General features: G+C 39.2%; 1 protein-coding gene across 2 annotated transcripts in view; it reads right to left on the minus strand.

The window, feature by feature from the left end:
• Nucleotides 1-24,242, minus strand: part of IDE (insulin degrading enzyme) — a 107,001-nt gene that overhangs the window by 69,065 nt on the left and 13,694 nt on the right. For both annotated transcript variants that reach the window (XM_035025119.1, XM_035025111.1), the window contains exons 2-4: nt 7,002-7,186; nt 5,793-6,000; nt 1,097-1,266 (exon numbers count right to left, since the gene is read on the minus strand). In XM_035025119.1, coding sequence (XP_034881010.1) covers nt 1,097-1,266; nt 5,793-6,000; nt 7,002-7,186 — 563 coding nt within the window. The remainder of the gene's footprint in view (nt 1-1,096; nt 1,267-5,792; nt 6,001-7,001; nt 7,187-24,242) is intronic.

Raw genomic sequence — 24,242 nt, forward strand, 5'->3', positions numbered from 1 at the left:
ATCATAGCAACCTGTTAACAATGATTACATCTGGTGAGTGGGACTGGCAGGAGTAGATGAGGAAAAGAGAGTTTTTGTTTTTGCTTTTTTTTTTTAAAAGGACTTTTGCACTGTTTAAATATTTAAATCAAACATGTACTTTTTAATGAAAAATTGAATAAAGAAAAAGGGTACAATTATGAAATCAGAATCCCCACATTGATGTTATTCTACTCCCTGTCATCCCCACCTCTAATCTCTTTCCAGGAGACTGCAGCACTCTGAGAGCAGGGACCTAGTGTGTCTTCTACAGCGTTCAAGCTCCCACAGAGGCATTCCCGTGAGGGATGCTAAGCATGTGTAGGGAGTAGAGGTGAAGGTGATGGGAGCAAGACAATTCAACAAGCCTTGAAGTGAGCATTAAAAAAAGCACTTCTATTTGGAAAGTAGACTTCAGAATACAAGGATCTGTTCTCTCTTTGAAATGCTACTTAACCTCTATTCACACCTCTAACTGCTGTGCTCCTTAAACATTCAGACCCCTGTTTGAATGATGGCCAGAGTAGTCCTCTAGAGGGTTAAATAATTGCTTAGGTCATTATTACCATAATTTTGAGAATATCATCCCAAATTTTATGTATGAAGTCCATTGCCAAGAGCCCATATGATATCTTTTTGAACTACCAGCCAAAATGCTAGTCACCTGTTAGAGTGACTTCACTCTTACTGCTTCTAAACTCTGAATTCCATTTTATATCTTCTTATCCAACAAACTTGCTTCATAGTGGATCACTCTTCTTAATAACCCATCACTTTCTCCATGAAGCTCATACACCTAAGCTTCAGCCTCATTTCAGGTCACAAGCCACAAATATAAATGCCTACACAGGGACCAGACAGATAACATTAAGTGCAGGGGTACGGTAAGCAATAACAGGGAGTACCAACAATAGAACAACCTTTTCTCAGGACTGTAAGTTTATAAAGAACAGGGTACTAGGAATGGGGAGTTCTAAAATCCTCTAATCTGAACTGTAAAATACAATACTGTGAAAAGAGGCCATGGGTTTAAATGAGGTCAGAGAAAACTAATGCATGAAAGCCGCTGTTGACAAACCTGTCCCAAATTTGCTGAAGGGATGTTTGGGATTCCCCGTAGCTTTTTCCAACTGAAAGAGTCTCCAGGCATCGTTCATCACATTCTTCTCATGTTCTGAATCAACTGCATTCACCTCTCTGTCTTTGCAACTCTCATCAAATAAGGGGCACAGGAAAAACTGTGCAAACCTAAGGGTGTGAAACATAATTAACAATTCAAAAGCTGTTATTTTAAAAGAGTGGCCTTTAAAAAATATATTTGAAACTTAACAGATAAGAAATATGAATTCTACAGAACCAAAAAAACTACCATTGCTACCAAGAGAAAAGAAATGCGAAATAAGTTCTAAGTAACAGAAGAAAAATACTGGACATATGTAAATTCAGAGAAATCAATCTACCCCAGGGATATTAGTGAAAATACACTCAGTCGACACACTTATAATGCCAATCCCAAGTCCACATTGTACCTGGGCTTCTAACTAACTGGTTACAGATCAGAGGTTGCCACCACCCCCTCTGGTTCAATTATTTTGCTACAGCAGCTCACAGGACTCAGAGAAATGTTTTACTTACTAGATTACCAGTTTATTATAAAAGGATGTAATTCAGGAATAGCCAGATGGAAAGGATGCACAGGGCAAGGTACACAGGAAGAGGCATGGAGGCCACTCTCCCCAACCTCCATGTTTTCACCAACCTAGAAGTTCTGCAAACCCTGTCCTCTTGGGTTTTTATGGAGGCTTCATTACCTGAGCATGACTGATTAAATCACAAGCCATTGGTGACTGAACTCCAGCCCCTCCTCCCACTCCTGGAAGGTCTAGGGACAGGAGTGAAAGTTCCAACCTTCCAATCACAGGGCTAGTTGCCCTGGAAACCAGCCCCCCTCAGGTTACCTAAGGGCTTCCCCAAAGTCACCTTATTAACATACCAAAAGACACCTTTAATACTCTCATCATTTAGGAAATTCCAAGGGTTTTATGAGGTATGGGCCAGGAATAGACAGAAAAACCAAATATATATTTCTTAATATAAGTAAAAATATCACAACAGCAAAAAGTCAAGGCAGACTTACAAAGACTGTAGCAATCTATTTAAGATATGCAATTTGGCAAGTCATGAAACTCCTTCTTATGTACGGCTAATTCTCCAAAAAAGGAAAAGGCAGGTGACAGTTCTTGGGCAAATTAATCTTAAATTTACAGTTTTAGGTGCAACTGCAATAAGATTCAGACATTTTAGGACAAACTAAGTGACCTACATTTTTAAAAATTTCTTTTTAAGTAGGTGCCACGCTGGGCGTGGAGTCCAACATGGGGCTCAAACTCACGACCATGAGATCAAGACCTGAGCTGAGATCAAGAGTCGGACACTTAACCAACTGAGTCACCCAGGCACTCCAAGTGACCCACTTTTTAAAGGCTCTATTTGAATATCTTTTCTTCTTATGGAGAAAAACAAACTTTAACTAGTGGGGAAAAAATAATGGAATGAAAATCCTATGACACAGTAGTTTGACTAAGACACAATTATGGGCTTTTATAAAATATTAAGAGAATTTAAAAATTTTAATAACCAGTGATTCAACAAATAACATGGCATGTAACTCTAACATAAGTAATGAAATGCTTCTCTTGAGGCTATCCTTTAGTAGTAGTACCAAAGTTTAAACTAAAATAACTTTAGGGGGACACCTGGCTGGCCCAGTTGATTAAGCGTCTGCCTTCAGCTCAGAACATGATCCCAGGGTCCTGGGATCGAGCCTGCATCAGGATCCCTGATCAGCAGGGAGTCTGCTTCTCCCTCTGCCTCCCCCACCCTGCCCCCACTCATGTTTTCTCTCAAATAAATAAATAAAATCTTTTTTAAAAAATAAAGTAACTTTAGTTATAAGTTAACTCTCCTGCATCAGGTTGCAATTTATTTATTTATTTATTTATTTATAAAGATTTTATTTATTTATTTGAGAGAGAATGAGATAGAGAGAGAGCACATGAGAGGGGGGAGGGTCAGAGGGAGAAGCAGACTCCCTGCCGAGCAGGGAGCCCGATGCGGGACTCGATCCAGGGACTCCAGGATCATGACCTGAGCCAAAGGCAGTCGCTTAACCAACTGAGCCACCCAGGCGCCCCATCAGGTTGCAATTTAAAGCATGATTTCATATAGTGAATCTTAAGAAACTTTAGACCTCATCTTATAAAAACAAGATCCAGAATTCAGATGAAGCCATAAGCAGAGGCTGTCTGAATAGGGCCTAACAGGCTCCTGGATCTATAGACATCTCAGCAACTGTACCTCACAGTTCAGCTGCCAGACAGACTGTAATCACTACTTGATACTTATTTTATGCACATAGTAAATACGATACTGTGCTAAGCACTTTACACATACCAATCCAAAGGAAAACTCCATCTATCTGGAGTCTATAATCAAAGATACATAGATACAGATATTTCTGGACATGTAAGCTCTTTTACCTATCTCAATATGCTTAAGCTGGGAAAAGTGCCTAAAAGCTACATATCATAGCTGGATAGGTCCAAGTAAAAGGGTCATGATAACGACACAGTATAATCAATATTTTAAAAAGATGCTCTTATGAGGTGCCTGGGTGGCACAGTCCATTGAGTGTCAGACTCTTGGTTTTGACTCAGGTCATGATCTCAGGGTCGTGAGATGGAGCCCCATGACCATCGCTGCGCTGAGTGCAGTGTCTGCTTAAGATTCTCTCTCCCTTTCCCTCTGCCCTCCCTCCACGCACATGTTCTCTCTCTAAAATAAATCTTAAAAAAAAAGAAGATGCTCTTATACAAGTATTTTTTTTTTTAATCCTCTGAGTCAAGTAACAGACATCCTCCATCATACAGAGATTATAATGAACATCTGCTGTAGCATTTGTAAAGCAGGAAATTAAATTCAGTGTATGATCCCAGGGAACTCATTAATGGAAGTCTTCTGGGAATACATACAAAAGATGATTACACCTCAAAGCTGCTGCCTAAAGACTGAAACGTAACTAGAATAAGTAAGAAACAGGCTACTATGACCCAGCCATGTATCCCAAACCCATGTCTCTTCCCTGTTAATGTTCTTTCCGCTAAGGAATAAAGTCAAACTACTAGGTTTTTTAAAAAATGTGATGACTATTATTAATATAAGTAAGCAAATAAAGCTATTACTAAAACTGCTAAGTCAAAATTCATTACAGACCCATCAAAAAGCTGCAGAATTACACCTTCTTGGCAATAGAGAAAACTATAAAAAGTTATCAAGGAAAAATTACACTTTGGATAATGAGTCAAATCACTAATATGACAAAAAAATTACAAATTGTTAGCTGTGTAGAAAATTGACCAAGAAATTAAATCGGCCTAATGGAGCTTGCCCCAGAAAATACTTTCACAAAACGTCCCCAGGGTTGAAACAGCTGGTCAAAACATTCTGTGTCACACAATGAGATATCACCTCACACCAGCCAGAATGGCTATTATCAAAAAGACAAGAAATAACAAGTGTCGGCAAGAATGTGGAGATAAAGGAACCCCTGTGTTGGTGGGAATGTAAATTGGTGCTGACACTGTGGACAACAACCCTCAAAAAATTAAAACTAAAACAACCATATGATCCAGCAATTCCACTTCTGGGTGTATATCCAAAGGGAAAAAAAACACTAATTTGAAAAGATATAAGCACTCCTATGTTCACTGCAGCATTATTTACAATAGCCAAGATATGAAAACAACCAAAATGTCCATAGATGGACGAATGGATAAAGAAAATGCAGTGTATATACACAACGGAGTATTACTCAGCTGTAAAAAAAAAAAAAAAAAAAAAGAATGCAATCTTACCATTTGCAACAACATGGATGGACCTAGGGGTATCATGCTAAATGAAATAGGTCAGACAGAGAAAGACAAATATGATCTCATGTATAGGTGGAATGTAAAAAAACAAAACAAAACCCATAAATACAGAGAACAGACTGGCAGTTGTCAAAAGAAAGGGGATGTAGGAGGTGAGTGAAAGGAGTCAAGAGATACAAACTTCCAGTTAGAAAAGTCACTGGGGATATAATGTATGGCATGGTAACTATAGTCCATAATAAGGCATTGCAAACTTGAAAGTTGCAAAAGAGTAAATCTTAAAAGTTCTCATAAGAAAAAAATTTTTTGTAATTTTGTATGATGACAGATGGTATCTAGACTTATAATGGTGATCATTTTCTAATGTATACAAATATTGAATCATTATGTTATATACCTGAAACTAATACAATGTCTATTATACTTCAATTAAAAAAAAAATTCTATATCCACTAAGTAACCCTGAGACTAGAGTAACTATAGCATTCTGGAATAGGAGCATGTTTGAAAAGAAATCCATGACACTACTAGTTTATTCTTCATGACATGCTTTATATGGAATACCAGTTAGAATGGGGAGAGCTGGTGAGAATTTTATAAGTCAATAAAATATGTAGGGCTAAAGACTGGTTTAAAGTCACGCCATTATTTTTCCTCTACCACAAAATATATAATATCACCCATTATTTTTTTCTTTTTTATAAAACACAGGGGGAAATACTGGTTAAAATACTTTTTGTTAAGCTATAAAGCTGTGACGACATCTTTGTAAAAATAGTAACTGTTACTACTATTAATGTAATAAAGTGCACAAAGTTGGAAAATTCATACGGTATTCAGCATTACCTGTCTAGGGCACCTTCTAGGTGTTCGTGGGAAACATCGAAATAGTAATTGGTATGTTCTCCGCTAGTAAAGGCATTTGAACTTCCTGCGTGCTCACTGAGAAACTGGCTGTATTCATTTTCTTTAGGGTATTTCTTTGTTCCCAAAAATAGCATATGTTCACAAAAATGACTTAAGCCAGCAATATTTGGCGGATCTGACAATGAACCTGAAAGAAAAAAATACATACCACAAATCTTTTTTTTATGTTGAAAGTTATAAAATACAGATGGATTGCAGATGATGTGGAACTTCCATTAACATGACAACTCCAACCACACAGTCAGAGAAAGTTAGGCACAGGCTGCTCTAAAAGGGTACTGTTTCGATTCTAGCCTTAGCTTTTGATATTAATTAGTTGGTGACTTTGGGCAGATTACTTAAACTCTCTGGACATTAGTTTCCTCACACATCACACTGGAGGAAAAGAAAGGGTTGAATTCACTGTTTTATAAGAGCTAGAACGTTCTAGCTCTGACATTTTATTGCAGGAGATAATACAGTGTAGTGCTAAGAGTGTAGGTTTAGGGTTACCAGCTCTGCTGACTGTGAAACTGTGAGCACAATACCTTATCTTGCCGCAGTCACTTTTTCTATATATATCTACTCTAGAGAGCTGTGCGAACTCAAATCAAATGATATTTGCAAAATGCACTATGCTGTACTTGGCAATAATTATTTGTTCAATACATGATGGTTATTACCTTATTTCCTCAATTTTAAAATGCCACTGAGTTAAATAAAAGCTTTTCAGAGAGGAAAAAAAGAAACACACCTATGTACATACAGGTAAGAATCAACTGATTAAAGCCACATTAAATTTAAAAGGAAATGTGCACACAAGAGTCTAGAAAATATGATTATTTCCTAGTGTACCAAAAGTGTACAAAAGCGAAAGCATTACCACTGCTAACTAAAGGATTAGAATTAATTTCGTTGCTGCTAGGTCACCTTAGCTGAGAAACTAACAAAATGTCTTGGTAAATAAATGTAAGATTATTTGATTTTGACAAATGTAGATTGCCAATAGCTGTGCAGGGCTATTGTACAAAGTAGGGTAGATCAAACTGTAACTAGGAAGTCTATTTGCACACACATGGAGAGTTCTAATAAATCTCAACATTAGATCAAGAAAACAGAACCAAGCTCAATTCACAATTTAAATTGTACCTATGTGCACATCAAGTGCTGCTGATGACTTATCCGTGGTCGGATCACTGATGAGAAGTACTTTGATACCATTGGCCAGCTCTAGCCCACGGTATTCTCGCTTGTCTTCGGGAGATTTGATAATGTGATTTCCTAGTCTCTTGATAGCTGGATTATTCATCTTGCTGTAAGTCCTCTCTTGGAAACTAAAAAGAAAAAAAAGTATTAATTCTTGCATTGTGGCTTTTTTTTTTTTTAAAGAATAAAGAACAATATCAAGCAAACCCATATAATACAACATCAGATAAAAAAATATCTGGAGAAAACTTTTTTTATAGCTCATCTACAGGGTATTAATTCCTCTCTTCCCTCTTACCCCTCATTCTTGTTAGAGAAATGCTAACAATATTGTTTCTGTGGAGTCCTATTTGATCTAGGAGAGCACCTGGGATGGATGGGTATTTGAGACAGGATAGGCTGGGTGATGAGCTGGTCAGTGGGCTGACCTAGAATGGGTTTTTAATTACCAATAACCACTTCCCCACATATTTCAGAAATATTTACTAAAGTAAGATGTGAGGTTGTGTAAAGGTTATTATAGGACCAAGCCAAACATTGCTCAACCTGATGATTCAAAGATAGGACAGAGCTAGAACTCATGGGTCTGATATGCACATGCTCAGAACACAGGGGATGACAATTACCAATGAGAAAAAAAACCTGTGAAGTCCTGATACAAATAAGACACCTGGGCTAAACTATGAAGGCAGAAAAAAAAGAAAGAAAGAAAAAGTATATACAAACAAAAAGTGGGAAGGATCCCAAGTAATTTTTATAATCTGGTGAAGTAGTCCTCTCCTTTCCTCTCTAGGAAAGCTGAGTTACCAAGATGGGAAGAGACTGTTAGCACACAGAATTCTGTAGGAGTACTGTCTGGTATTAGTGCAAGGAAGAGATGTTCCAGAGTCTGGGATTATGTATATTTTTGAGACTAAGAGTATATGCTATTTTTGTCTATGTTGGGGATCATACAAGAGACAAAAATAGCCTCTTATCATCAATTGGCCAATAGACTAATCGGGTAAAGCTCCAAACATCTGAGACTACAGAGGAAAAATGACCCTATGCTAGCATATTTTCTTCTTACCTGGAAGATAAAAGAAGTAGATCTGCCTGCTCCTTAAAGACTGATAGACGTCCAAGATTTAAAGGTAAATCAGAAGGGGCATAAATAGGCATATTATTATCTTCAATAAAACCTTTACTTTTCGTGTTAAAATATATGGAAAATAAGGGAAGGAAAAATTCAGTTTGCTTTTACCAGAACACCTTCCTCTCGAGGAATTCAGCTGTATAGGGATCAAACCATTCTGAACACCTACAAACTCAACAGGAGATGGAAGAAAAGAAAAGCAACAACTCTCTGAACAGAAAAGCGACCACTTTCTGGAAGGTAGGACGTGCGGAGAAATGAATCCGAGGTGATATTCGGGAGGATAAACGGTGGGGGAGGGGGCCTCCATCTGCCGCTTCTGGCAAGTGACAGAGCAACGGAGCACAAAATCGGAACTTTAGAAGTCTGCTCCGCTGAGGGACATCGCTCCGGTGGCTAAGCAGGGGGTGGAACCCTCGTGGGACAGTGTGGTCTCAGGACCCTCGGGTCACAGAAAGACCGGGGGTGCCTGAGTGCAGCAGAGCTCCCAGGTATGGGAGCGGGGAAACCGGCTGCAGAGACGGAGCCCACGCGCGGGCTCTCAGCTCAGGGTTGCCATAAACCCTGATCCGCGGCACAGTCGGGCCACTGCTCCTCCAGCAGGGACCCAACAAGCGGCAGATCCAGGGAGACTCACCTTCCTCCCCCCGGAGGAGCGGCGCAGAAGCGCACCACAGGGATCTGCTGGGTTAGGAGACTCCACACCTAGTCGGGTGCCAGAAATAGAAACTCTCGGTCACAGGCCGGTGAGCATGGAGTGCAGCCAGAGACCAGGGAGACGGGAGTGATTGACTGCTTTTCTCTGGGGGCTCACAGAGGAGCGGGGCCCTGAGTTCTCCGCTCCTCCAGGGCAGAGACTGGGAGACCGCCATTTTCACTCTCCTCCCCCAAAGCTGTAGGGAAAGCTTGCAGGAGAACAAAAGCTCCCTAGAGCAAACCCCAGCAGATTACTTAGCCTGGACCAGGCAAGGGCGGGGCAATTCCGCCGCAGGCAAAGACATTGGGAACCACGGCAACAGGCCCCTCCCCCAGAATATCAGCGAGAACAGCCAGCCAAGACCAAGTTTACCGATCAATGAGAACTGCAAAACTCCAGCGCTAGGAGAATACTGCACATAGAATCCATGGCTTTTTTTACCATGATTCTTTAGTCTTTCAAAGTTCATTTTTTTAAATTTTAACTGTCTTTTTTTTTTTTTTTTGCATTTTTCTTTTTCCCTTTTTCAACTAACATCTTATCAATCCCTTTTTTAAAAAAAATTTTATTTTTCATTTTGAGTCATATTCTATCCCTTCATAGTAGTTACCCTTATTTTTGGCATATATATATAAGTTGTTCTCTCTTTAAAATTTTGAGATACAGTTTCTTCTAACAGATCAAAATATACCCTAAATCTCTAGTGTATGGCTTTGTTCTAGTCTCCTGCCTGATCACATTCCTTTTTTTTTTTAATCCTCTTCTTTCTTTTTTCCAAACAACTTATCAATTCCTTTTATAATATTTTTTATAATTTTCATCTTTAAAGTCATATTCCATCCCTTCATCATATCAACCCATATTTTTGTACATACATAAGTTTTTCTTTCTTTAAAATTTTGGGAGGCACTTTCCTCTAACAGACCAAAATACACCCAAAATCTAGTGTATGGCACTGATCTATGCACCAGCCTGATCATATTTGATCATATTCTGGTTTTGTTTTTTCTGGTTTTGTTTGTTTTTATCTTTTTCTTTTTTCTTTCTTTCCCTTTCTTTTCCTCCAGCTTCAGGTCTTTTCTGATTTGTTTAGAGTATATTTTCTGGGGACGTTGTTACCCTGTTAGCATTTTGTTCTCTCATTCATCTTTTCTCCTCTGGACAAAATGACAAGACAGAAAAAATCACCTCAACAAAAAGAACAAGAGGTAGTACCAACTGCCAGGGACCTACTCAACATGGACATTAGTATGATGTCGGATCTAGAGTTCAGAATCATCACTTTAAAGATACTAGCTGGGCTTGAAAAAAGCATGGAAGTTATTAGAGAAATCCCTTCTGGAGAAATAAAAGAACTAAAATCTAACCAAGTCGAAATCAAAAAGGCTATTAATGAGGTGCAATAAAAAATGGGGGTGCTAACTGCTAGGATGAGGCAGAAGAGAGAATCAGTGATATAGAAGACCAAATGATGGAAAATAAAGAAGCAGAGAAAAACTACTACTGGATCATGAGGGCAGAATTCGAGAGATAAGCAATACCATAAGACGAAACAACATTAGAATAATTGGGATCTTAGAAGAAGAAGAAAGAGAGAGAGGGGCAGAAGGTATACTGGAGCTAATTATAGCAGAGAACTTCCCTAATTTGGGGAAAGAAACAGTCATCAAAATCCAGAAGGCACAGAGAACCCCTCTCAAAATCAATAAAAATTGGTCAACACCCCGACATCTAATAGTAAAACTTACGAGTCTCAGAGACAAAGAGAAAATCCTGAAAGCAGCTCGGGACAAGAGATCTGTAACCTACAAGGGTAGAAACATTAGACTGGCAACAGACCTATCCACAGAGACCTGTCAGGCCAGAAAGGACTGGCATGATATATTCAGAGCACTAAATGAGAAAAATATGCAGCCAAGAATACTATATCCAGCTCAGCTGTCATTGAAAATAGAAGGAGAGATAAAAAGCTTCCAGGACAAACAAAAACTAAAGGAATTTGCAAACACAAAACCAGCCCTACAAGAAATATTGAAAGGGGTCCTCTAAGCAAAGAGAGAGCCTAAAAGCAACATAGACCAGAAAGAAACACAGACAATATACAGTAACAGTCACCTTACAGGCAATACAATGGCACTAAATTCATATCTTTCAATAGTTACCCTGAATGTAAATGGGCTAAATGCCCCAATCAAGAGACACAGGCTATCAGATTGGATTAAAAAACAAGACCCATCGATATGCTGTCTGCAAGATACTCATTTTAGACCCAAAGATACCCCCAGATTGAAAGTGAGGGGGTGGAAAACCATTTATCATGCTAATGGACACTGAAAGAAAGCTCGGGTGGCAATCCTTATATCAGACAAACTAGATTTTAAGCCAAAGACTGTAATAAGAGATGAGGAAGGACACTATATCCTACTTAAAGGGTCTATCCAACAAGAAGATCTCACAATTGTAAATATCTATGCCCCTAACATGGGAGCAGCCAATTATATAAGCCAGTTAATAACAAAAGCAAAGAAACACATTGACAACAATACAATAATAGTGGGGGACTTTAACACCCCCCTCACTGAAATGGATAGATGATCAACAAGGAAATAAAGACTTTAAATGACACACTGGACCAAATGGACTTCACAGATATATTCAGAACATTCCATCCCAAAGCAACAGAATACACATTCTTCTCTAGTGCACATGCAACATTCTCCAGAATAGATCACATCCTAGGTCACAAATCAGGTTTCAACAGGTACCAAAAGATTCGGATCATTCCCTGCCTATTTTCAGACCACAATGCTTTGAAACTAGAACTCAATCACAAGAGGAGAGTCGGAAAGAACTCCAATACACGGAGGCTAAAGAGCACCCTACTGAAGAATGAATGGGTCAACCAGGAAATTAAAGAATTAAAAAAATTCATGGAAACCAATGAAAATGAAAACACAACTGTTCAAAATCTTTGGGATGCAGCAAAGGCAGTCCTAAGAGGAAAGTATATAGCAATACAAGCCTTTCTCAAGAAACAAGACAGGTCTCAAGTACACAACCTAACCCTACACCTAAAGGAGCTGGAGAAAGAACAGCAAATAAAGCCTAAACCCAGCAGGAGAAGAGAAAATAAAGATCAGAGCAGAAACCAATGAAATAGAAACCAAAAGAACAATAGAACAGATCAACGAAACTAGGAGCTGGTTCTTTGAAAGAATTAACAAGATTGATAAACCCCTGGCCAGACTTACCAAAAAGAAAAGAGAAATGACCCAAATCAACAAAATCATGAATGAAAGGGGAGAGATCACAACCAACACCAAAGAAATACAAATAATTATAAGAACATATTATCAGCAACTCTATGCCAGCAAATTAGATAACCTGGAAGAAAAGGATGCATTGCTAGAGATGTATCAACTACCAAAATTGAACCAGGAAGAAATAGAAAACCTGAACAGACCTATAAACACTAAGGAAGTTGAAGCAGTCATCAAAAATCTCCCAAGAAACAAAAGCCCAGGGCCAGATGGCTTCCCAGGGGAATTCTACCAAACATTTAAAGAAGAATTAATATCTATCCTTCTGAAACTGTTCCAAAAAATAGAAATGGAAGGAAAACTTCCAAACTCATTTTATGAGGCCACCATTACCTTGATCCCCAAACCAAAGACCCCATCAAAAAGGAGAATTACAGACCAATATCCTTGATGAACATGGATACAAAAATCCTCACCAAAATACTAGCCAATAGGATCCAACAGTACATTAAAAGGATTATTCACCACAACCAAGTGGGATTTATCCCTGGGCTGCAAGGTTGGTTCAACATCTGCAAATCAATCAACATGATACAATACATTAAAAAAAGAAAGAACAAGAATCATATGATTCTCTCAATAGATGCAGAAAAAGCATCTGACAAAGTACAGCATCCTTTCTTGATCAAACCTCTTCAGAGTATAGGGATAGAGGGTACATACCTCAATATCATAAAAGCCATCTATGAAAAACCTACAGCAAATATCATTCTCAATGGAGAAAAACGGAGAGCTTTCCCCCCCTAAGGTCAGGAACAGAGCAGGGATGTCCACTATCACCACTGCTATTCAACATAGTATTAGAAGTCCTAGCCACAGCAATCAGACAACAAAAAGAAATCAAAGGCATCCAAATCGGCAAAGAAGTCAAACTCTCACTGTTTGCGGATGATATGATACTTTATGTGGAAAACCCAAAAGACTCCACCCCAAAACTGCTAGAACTCATATAGGAATTCAGTAAAGTGGCAGGATATAAAATCAATGCACAGAAATTAGTGGCATTCCTATACACCAACAAGACAGAAGAGAAATGAAGGAGTTGGTCCCATTTACAATTGCACCCAAAACCGTAAGATACCTAGGAATAAATCTAACCAAAGAGACAAAGGATCTGTACTCAGAAAATTATAAAATACTCATGAAAAATTGAGGAAGACACAAAGAAATGGAAAAACGTTCCATGCTCATGGATTGGAAGAACAAATATTGTGAAGATGTCAATGCTACTTAGAGCAATCTACACATTCAATGCAATCCCCATCAAAATACCATCCACTTTTTTCAAAGAAATGGAACAAATAATCCTAAAATTTGTATGGAACCAGAAAAGAGCCCGAATAGCCAAAGGAATGTTGAAAAAGAAAAGCAAAGCTGGCAGCATCACAATTCCAGACTTCCAGCTCTATTACAAAGCTGTCATCATCAAGACAGTATGGTACTGGCACAAAAACAGACACATAGATCAATGGAACAGAATAGAGAGCCCAGAAATGGACCCTCAACTCCTCAACTTCGACAAAGCAGGAAAGAATGTCCAATGGAAAAAAGACAGTCTCTTCAACAAATGGTGTTGGGAAAATTGGACAGCCACATGCAGAAGAATGAAACTGGACCATTTCCTTACACCACACACAAAAATAGACTCCAAATGGTTGAAAGACCTAAATGTGAGACAGGAGTCCATCAAAATCCTAAAGAAGAACACATGCAGCAACCTCTTCGACCTCAGCCACAGCTACTTCTTCCTAGAAACATCGCCAAAGGCAAGGGAAGCAAGGGCAAAAATGAACTATTGGGACTTCATCAAGATAAAAAGCTTTTGCACAGCAAAAGAAACAGTCCACAAAACCAAAAGACAACCAACAGAATGGGAGAAGATCTTTGCAAATGACATATCAGATAAAGGGCTAGTATCCAAAATCTGTAAAGAACTTCTTAAACTCAACACCCAAAGAACAAAGAATCCAATCAAATGGGCAGAAGAAATGAACAGACATTTCTGCAAAGATGACATCCAAATGGCCAATAGACACATGAAAAAGTGCTCAACGTTGCTCAGCATCAGGGAAATACAAATCAAAACCTCAATGAGATACCACCTCACACCAGTCAGAATGGCTAAAATTAACAAGTCAGGAAACGACAGATGTTGGCAGGGATGCGGAGAAAGGGGAACCCTCCTACACTGTTGGTAGGAATGCAAGCTGGTGCAACCACTCTGGAAAACAATATGGAGGTTCCTCAAAAAGTTGAAAATAGAGCTACCATACGATCCAGCAATTGCACTACTGGCTATTTACCCCAAAGATACAAATGTAGGGATCCGAAGGGGTACGTGCACCCTGATGTTTATAGCAGCAATGTCCACGATAGCCAAACTGTGGAAAGAGCCAAGATGTCCATCGACAGATGAATGGATAAAGAAGTTGTGGTATATATATATACAATGGAATATCATGCAGCCATCAAAAGGAATGAGATCTTGCCATTTGCAATGATGTGGATGGAACTGGAGGGTGTTATGCTGAGCAAAATAAGTCAGAGAAAGACATGTGTCATATGACCTCACTGATATGAGGAATTCTTAATCTCAGGAAACAAACTGAGGGTTGCTGGAGTGGGGGGGGGTGGGAGGGATGGGGTGACTGGGTGATAGACACTGGGGAGGGTATGTGCTATGGTGAGCGCTGTGAATTGTGCAAGACTGTTGAATCACAGATGTGTACCTCTGAAACAAATAATGTAATATATGTTAAGAATAAAAAAAGATAGGAGGAGAAGAATGAAGGAGGGGAATCGGAGGGAGAGACGATGGACTTTGAAAAACAAAATGAGGGTTCTACAGGGGAGGGGGATGGGAGGATGGGTTGGCCTGGTGATGGGTATTAACTGGGGCATGTTCTGCATGGAGCACTGGGTGTTATGCACAAACAATGAATCATGGAACACTGCATCAAAAACTAATGATGTAATGTATGGTGATTAACATAACAAAAAATTAAAGAAGAAAAAAAGAATACCTTCCGCTCTGAAATTATCTAACTATTCTTCTGAGTCACAATTGTTAAAAAAAAAAAAAAAAAAAAAAGAGGTTTGCTCCTCTTAAGATTGTTGTCTAGATCTCCTTTTGAGAAGACTCTTTGGAGTTTTAAAATACTGTAAGTCATACTAAATATATAATACTGGTTTTTTAAAATCACATAGTGCTAATAGTCATGCCCTATTTATAGTAAAAATTATTTCTTGAAAAACAAAGCATAAAATATAATGCTAACATTTTTGGGATATAAGATCACCATTGGAAAAATCAAAAGCAATTTAGAAGTTATAAGGTATTAACAACTCCTTTCTATTTCATTAGTCACAAGCCACTGAAGTTCGATGTTCAAGACAGATGAAAATATCTAAGTACAAAGTCTTAAAAAAGGTGTTCTGTGGTTAAAAAAAAAAATATCTCACGGTAACAGAAAATTATCTACCTGAGCCTCCAAAGAGGGGCACAAGGATAATAATCCTGGCTAAGGTATTTCCCAAAGGACAATCTGTTTGGACTACGACAAATGCCTTCAGTACGTATCTGATTTCAAGGACTTTAATCTGGGTTAAGATTAAATAAACCACGAGACAGCCTCCATTAAGACCCTCAAGAAGAAGGGCAGCATTAAAAGAAAATAGGAAAGCTCAGTGTGTACCACAGAGAATAACCTACACTCCTTCCTGTAATGCTCTACTAGAGAGAGGGGTTGGGATTCTTGTAATGGATTTCACCAAGTGGGAGCAAAAACCAAAGGCTATTTATTTTTATTCCATTGCCATTGTTTCCACCTAACTCCCTCTACGGTGCTTGGCCCAGTTAGTCTGGCCTAGGAGAACCAAGGACTACAAATGACTAAAATGTAATGACGATGATGATGGAGCTCTAAAAAGTCTGTCCAACCCACAGCTGTGGTGGGGAGATGAAATACAGCTCACTTTCGTAGGACGGATGGTCTTATTCTGTGGGAGGTGAAAAACTCATCAGATGTAAGATAACCACCCTCCACTACAGGCTACATTCCCCTTGTCCAGATTTTCATTTTTTTCAGAGGAAAAAAATATGTACCATCGGAGCTCATCACAGGCATGCACAGAACTCATTCAGATATTGAAGACATGCCTGATTGATATCCCTGGTGTGACTGACCACAAAGAGATGGATTTATTCTCTAAGTCAAATATAAAAATTAATCCAACTACTTTTAGACTTTTGTACCAGAAATCAAGGACAACTATAAATTTCTATGCTGGCAATGCTACCAAATCAAACATCATGACTTCTTGAGGAAGTAAAAGCCAAAAGAAACAGTACCAACATCTTCAAACAAGATCCATCCCCAGCAATCTATATTCAGTAGGCACAGTCTGGATCCCTACAGCCTATCTATCAGCACATCCTACAACAATTTGATTCTCACCTTCTGGAGAACTGAAGGAAATGATCGGGAACTCCTCTGACGATGAATTCATCAACAGCTTGCCTGTCTCTGTATTTATACTCATTAGATCACATCCCAGCTCCCTCATTAGCATAAAGCCTTCAGGAGTAATTCTGACTTTCAGATGACAGGCTGGTGCTAACTCAAATGCTTTCCCAGACACTTATTTGATATTTTTAACCTAAGTCAAAATCTTAGGAGCAATAAAACTGCTTTCCATTTTAGTGACATTATCATACATTGGAAACTTCATAAGGTACAACATTGTCAGTGTTCAGCATTCTGATAAACTGGAGAGAGATTTAGTAATTACAGCATACTTTGTAGTTCTGTTCAGAATTTAAAACAATGACTAAAATCACAATAGGTAAAAGCTGGAAGAGTCATTACTTGTTATCTAGTCCTTTGCAGTATGTGTGGACTGGCAGCACTGGCCCTTCCTGAGAGCTGGTTAACAATGAAAGATATCAGAACCCAACAGAGACCCACTGAGCCAGAATCTGCATTTGAACAAGATCCCCAAGTGGGCTAGTCCCCTCATCTTACTTATAGGGACACTGAAGGTCAGGGAACTTAAATTGCTTGTCCAAGATCATACAGCAAGTTACAATTAGAATTCAACTCTTAACTTCCAGTCCTGTGTCCACTCCAGGTCCCTCACAGCTAAAGGAATATTTAAGGAGGCCTCTTAAGGTGCAGACACTACATCATGTATGTTAGGTATAAAGATGAGTGCCCCAGAGCCCTTGCTCTGAAGGAACCCAGGCTAGTGAGGAGAAAACAGGTCATTATCTTTTAAGTAGTGACAAAGTTGTTCCCGCGGCACTATGGGAATAATGAAAAGGGGACACCTAACTCTGTCTAAGAGGGGAGAGAGGGGAAAGAGAGGAAGTAAGTGGAAGCATGCCAAATAAAAGGAAGGACATACCTGAGCAAAGGACTGGTGGTGAGAAAAAAACAGAAGGCATAAAGCAGAAAAACAAGAGCTTGGTGTTAATAGAACTACGACCAGAACTTCCCCTCAAAGATCACGGATTTTTATCTAGACAAGTAAAGACCTAAACTGCAGGTGTGCAAAATCAAATTCCCAAACAGGTCATTTCCAAATTCCCATACCAAGAGGAAATTTTTTATGCAAATAATCTTTTATTCAGATGACCTTTTAGTCTTTTTTTTCTCACATCTCTTTGTTTCACAGACTATTTAACAGGAGATTGAGAAATTTTACTTTGCGTTTTGCTCCCTACCCACCCCCATAGCTTCAGACATATTTAAAAGTAGACCTCATCTATTTCTAATTTCTAAATGCATGACCTATAAACTCGAACAGGTGAATGAGCATGCTAATAGCAAAATTGTAAATCAAAACCTCCCTTCTGTGGAATCCATCCACCCACTCCTAAAACCACAGGCAGAAGCTGAGCTTGCCTACGGCACTCCTGAATAGGGAGAAGAAAAATGCCTGAAATCAGAACCACACCATAAACATTCTTTCTTCCCTGAGGAAGACAGAAGAGAGAGAATATCAAGGTAGTGATGGTATAAGCCCTAGGATGCTTCAATATAAGATCACGTATTCTCAAATGCTTGGCCTAAAAAATCACAACATCTCTCAGGGAAGCATATACTCATGGCTCTTCAGTTATACGTACTACTATACCTCACTTTATATACCAGCTCGATTATAAAGGTGGGTATAAACTAAAATCCTGTCAATTAAATCTTGTTTTCCTGTGATGAGATGCTTTTTCTCTGTTCAAGGCAGAATGTCAGCTGTTCTAACTCTGCATTCTCTGGAAAGAAGTTTACCATGAAAAAATGAACCTTGAATGAGTAAGGGTGGTTATAATTAAAGGACTCCTACAGGGGCACCTGGATGGCTCAGTCGGTTAAGGGTCTGACTGTTGATTTCAGCTCAGGTCATAATCTCAGAGTTGTGAGATCAAGCCCTGCAGTAGCTCCCCACTCAGTGTGAAGTCGGCTTGAGATTCTCCCTCTACCTCTGGCCCTCCCCCTGCATGCGTGCATGCACTCTCTCTGAAATAAATAAAATTTTGAAAAATAAATAAAGGAATCCTATAGCAGCATCATTTTAGAGATAAGCGCTTTTGCAAATTTTTAGTTTTGGTGCATACATATCAATGGCTGTTCATTTCAAAAGTGACAAGCTTAACATGGAACACTTTATAGGGGCTTTATGGAGGTTGAAGCAAATGAACAAAACCTCCATTTTATACCTCTTGCCACACAGTTACTTAACTACAGGTTTCTTAGAGTTGTAGTTTGAGGACTGAGGGTGTTTCACACCTTCTTCTTTCTCCCACAGGTAGCCTTCAGGCTGTTAGAAAATTTAAGATGCCACAGTACAAACCAATACTAACAATTACTCTCATTTTTAAAGTGTCATATGCTTTATAAACTGCTCATTTAATTTTCCCATTCTCCCTAAGTGACAGGTCACAGCAGCTGTTGGTCATTCTCCTCAACCCCAGAAGAGGAAATAAAAGCTCAGTGATTAAGTGACTTGCCCAAGGACATTTACACAATTGATTTGTGGCAGAGCTGGAACACTCAACAAAGAGGAAGCGTGGGAAGGGAGGAGCAGAAGGCGGTACTTAAAGAAATCATATATGGCTTTCTTCCTTAGCTCCCAGTTACCACCCCCACAGCCCTTCCCTGATCTCATTCCCCTCCCTTACAATCCCAAGTAACAAAAACAAGGAAACAAAAATTAATATAGGTCAAAATAAATGCTCCAGTTCTTTTACTCCTTTCTCTCCATAGGAAACAGAGACAGGTAGTAAAAAGGAGCCTGGAAGAATGCTTCTAATCTGCCAGAGTCCCTGGGCTGAGAACCATATTGTCTCATGATACTTCGATAATAAAAAATAAGAAGGAAACCAATGGCAGGATTAAATGTATAGCAAGTTTAAAGAGAGAGAAGTGTATGTACAATTGTCTCATACATGAAAGGGAATACAATAATTACTACAATATATATGGTAGGGCTGAGGCTATTTTTCAGAAGCATACAGTGAGCCATGTGAACAGATAAAAAGGTGAAAAAATCACAATTATCTCAGTAGATGCAGAAGAAGTAACTAAATTCAACAATTTTTAAGTCTGCAAACTAGAAATTGAAGGAAGAAAATTCCTTCATCTGAAAAATATCCACAAAAACTACAGCAATCATCATACTCAATGGTAAAATAATGCAGACACCCTCAACCCCCTTCCCCACAAACAGGATGTCACTATCCTCTCTTCTATTCAACAATGGACTGATGATTCTGACCAGTCCGATAATGCAAGAAAAATAAAACACATAAACATGAGAAAGAAGGGGAAGAGCAACTAACATTATTCATAGGTGACATGACTGTGTATGAAGGGGTTCAGAGCAAGTCTCCCCAAAATGTGTCACTTTGGCACGTGGACTATTTTGAGCTGAAGGGAATCAAGACCCTGCAGGCTCAAGAGAAGTTTTGGCGCCTCCCATAACTACCTAAAAGAATCTAAATTGGGGGTCTTCCCCAGAAGTAGAGTTATTACCAGAATTAAATTTATCTAAGTGACTCATGTGTATGGGAGGCAAACACCTAGTTATCAAATATCTTTTCTTCTTACTGCCTGTGAACGGCCCTCTGCCCCTTTGAGGCCCCAGGACTCATCCCACTCCTTAGCTCGGGATGTCATATATACCTCATTTTACCTTTCTGTCTTTGATCCTCTCCTCTGTGTATGGTTCCTATACATACAAAATTAAATTTGATTTTATCCTGTTAATCTGTCAATTTAATTCTTAGACCAGCCAGAAGAACCTTTGAAGGATGGAGGAGAACCCCAAGAATCTCTGACAACTTCCATTTCTGGATGGGATAATAGGTTATGGCAACCAGATTCAGCTTCAATAAATAGAAAAGGCCATGATAAATTAGAAAGTCACATTTTCAAAGATGTTGGAGAGTTGTGGAAGAAATGAGGACTGGATGAACTGCAAATCCCAGAGATGGGAGAATTCTTTGGGTGAGCTGATGATCATCATCTGTCTTCTTCTCTGAGGGTATTTGCTAATTTTGAATGCAGACTGAAGATGACACTTGGCCTAAGAAGAAGGACTCTACTCAACAAAGATAATCAAGGCTTTGGTGGGTGCATGAGTTTGGTGTGACAGATTAAAGGCTCAAGATGCCCCAAATCCATAGGTGATTTTTGTCACAGCTTTTCTGAGCTATCACTACATACCCACCAGAATGGCTAAAATGAAAAGGATGGAAAATACCAAGTGATACAGAACTTACAGGGTAACCCAAACTCTCATACACTGCTGGTGGGAATGCAAGTTGGTACAACCATTTTTTAAAAACTGGCAGTCTAGAGGCACCTGGGTGGCGCAGTCAGTTAAGCATCCGACTCTTGGTTTTGGCTCAGATCTGATCTCAGGGTCATGAGATCAAACCCAGCATCAGTCTCCACACTCGTTGGGCTCCACATTCAGCACAGAGTCCACTTGGGTTTCTCCCTCCCTCTCCCTTTGCTCCTCCCCCCTACGGGAGCGCTCTAAAATAAACAACATCTTTAGAAAAATGGCAGTCTACACTAAAGCTGACAATATGACATAACAATTCATAAATTAGATATATACCTGAAATAAATGCATTTATATGTTCATAGCAATATGATTCACAATAGCCAAAACTAGAAACAATCAAATGTCCATTAACAGTGAAAAGATAAGTCCATTGTGTGATATATTCACACAATGAAATAGTATACAACAGTGAAAATGAAAAGCTAGAACAAGGCACAATAAGGACGAATCTCACTAACATAAGGTTGAGTGAAAGAAGCTTTATGCAAAGACTAAATACTGTATCCTCCCATTTATATAAAGTGCAAGAACAAGTAAAATCAAGCTAAGCCTTTTGTCAAGATAGTGGTTTCCCTTGGGGGCATGGAGCAGTGATTAGAAGGAAACATGAGGGAGGTTTCTGGGACACTGGTCACATGTCGGTTGTACAGATATGTTTGGTTTGTGAAAATTCATCAACCTGAACACTTATATTTCAATTAAATAGAGTTTTTTTAAATAGAGTTTTTAAAAATAGCAAACATAATAAAATAAAAGAGGAAGGAGATACATGAATTACTCAAGGCTAATATTATCATGCACAAAAAGTCATCTTGGAAATGGTGCCACATGGAAACTGAGAAGCAGCTGTCCAAAATCAAACAAGTGCTAAACTAAGAAGGCTCACTAAGAAACAATAGTCCAATTAACATGATAATTATCTAACCCTTCTCAGGTGTGTCTTGAGACAACTATTTCTGTTGATGTCATCTTGGCCAGAAGGAACAGGAGGCCCATATAAGTACAACAGGAGTCAATTTAACCTAAGTCAATAATAAAGTAAGATGTTAAATATTTTAACTCAAGTCTTTAGTCACTAAGTATGATATGAAAACTAGCTTTGGAGTAATTACTTACTTTAGACCTCAGTTAAGATTTAAAAATAAAACTTGATACTTCCAGCAACCAACCAAGAGTGACAAGCAACAAATATAATCCAAATAAAAGCAAAATGGTGAAACTTTAAATTCTCCCCTCAACAATTTTCAACATTTACATCAAACAACTTCTAACCCATGATATGAGACAGGTTCTTTATTTTAAAACAAAACAAAAAGAATACTATATGAAGTTAAAATTTCTTGGGGCCCCTGGGTGGTTCAGTGGGTTAAATGTTGGACTCTTGGTTTCAGCTCAGGTCATGATCTCATGGATAGTGGGATTGAGCCCCACCTCGGGCTCCGAGCTCAGCAGGGAGTCTGCTTGAAGATTCTCTCCCTCTGCCCTTCCCCTCACTCATGTGCACATGCACATGTGCTCTCTCTCTCTCAAACAAATCTTTTATTAAGATTTTATTTATTTATTTGAGACAGTGTACAAGCAGGGGGAGCAGCACACAGAGGGAGAGGGAGAAGCAGGTTCCCCGCCGAGCAGGGAGCCCCATGTGGGGCTCAATCCCAGGACCCTGAGATCATGACCTGAGCCGAAGGCAGACACTTAATGACTGAGCCACCCAGGCGCCCCTCAAACAAATAAATCTTAAAAAAAAAAAAAAAAAGTTAAAATTTCTTCAAACTCAGAATTATTTTTACACATAGGTCATCATCCTCATAGATGCTCCATGATCCCAGAACAAACAGCAAGGACAGCTCAAAGATCATTGTCATGGTCTCTAAAGATTAATTCAAATCACAAGCTAAGAAGTTATCAACCTGTAATTAATTCTCTCACGACAGTCCTCCAAGAAAAGCAAACCATAAACACTCAATTCTACACAGAGGGGTATACTTCCACTTGAGGGCTCAGTTCTAACCATACGTACCCTGTGGTTCTGACAGAATTCTGCCCTCTTCAGATAATGCTGGATCAGAAAGCTAGACCTGGACTTTGCCTTGAAATGATTTTCCATGCCAGCACTGACCCACTGACCACTTCCAGCAAGTGTTCAGTAATTATATACCTTCACCTTTTCCAAATGACCCCTTTACTGCTCAGATTTTAGATACTGTTAGACTCTTCTGGTCAAACTGGGCTTTTGGGCCTCATCTAGTTTTGCCAATCAAGAGTCATGTGAAGGGGCGCCTGGGTGGCTCAGTCAGTTAAGCATCCAACTCATGGTTTTGGCTCGGGTCATGATCTCATGGGTCATGAGATCAAGCCCCACATCAGGCTCCATGCTCAGAGGGGAGTCTGCTTGGATTCTCTCCCTCTGCCCCTCCCCCCACTCACTCACACTCTAAAATGAATATTTTAAAAAAAAAGTTATGTGAGGTGGGGGTGCCTGAGTGGCTCAGTGACTTGGGTGTACAACTCTTGGTTTCAGCTTGGGTCATGAAATTAAGCCCCACATTGGGCTCTGTGCTCAACAGGGAGTCTGCTTAATATTCTCTCTCTCCCTCTCCCTCTATCCCTCCCACCTACGCCCTCCCTCTCTCTCTCTAATAATAAATGAACAAATCTTTAAAAAAAAAAGTCATGTGAAGTGTTCATATGAGTCTGTTAAACTTGACAGAGGTAACTATAAGTCCATCAGACTTGAGCAGCGTTTATAGCATTTCTCTTGTAAGATAGGTATAAAACAAAACAAAACTTCATCAAGGCACAGTGTCTGGTACACAGTAGGCGCTCACAAATGGTAACCTTATATTATAATCATCATTATTATGGTCCCACAGGGGTGATATGCAAACAGACCCACCTCAGTAACCACCATGTTATTACCAGCGTTCTTACTATATACTAATGCAAATTCCAGTTGTATGTTGTCATCTCTAGAGGTCAAAATCATTCACCGGACAGGCTGGTAATAGCACGGTACTTTATAAGACTATCAGAAAAACAGGTAAATAATTATCCCTTTATAATTGCCATACGCAGGCCACTGTTTATGTCAGTGGTTCTCAACAGCTGACAATTTCGTGGGACATTTGGCTATGTGTCATAAATGAATTGTCACAACTAAAGGATGAAACTGGTAGTGAGTA

The sequence above is a fragment of the Mirounga leonina genome, unplaced genomic scaffold (assembly GCF_011800145.1).
Source record: "Mirounga leonina isolate KUSES-001 unplaced genomic scaffold, KU_Mleo_1.0 Mir_114, whole genome shotgun sequence".
Lineage (NCBI taxonomy): Eukaryota > Metazoa > Chordata > Mammalia > Carnivora > Phocidae > Mirounga > Mirounga leonina.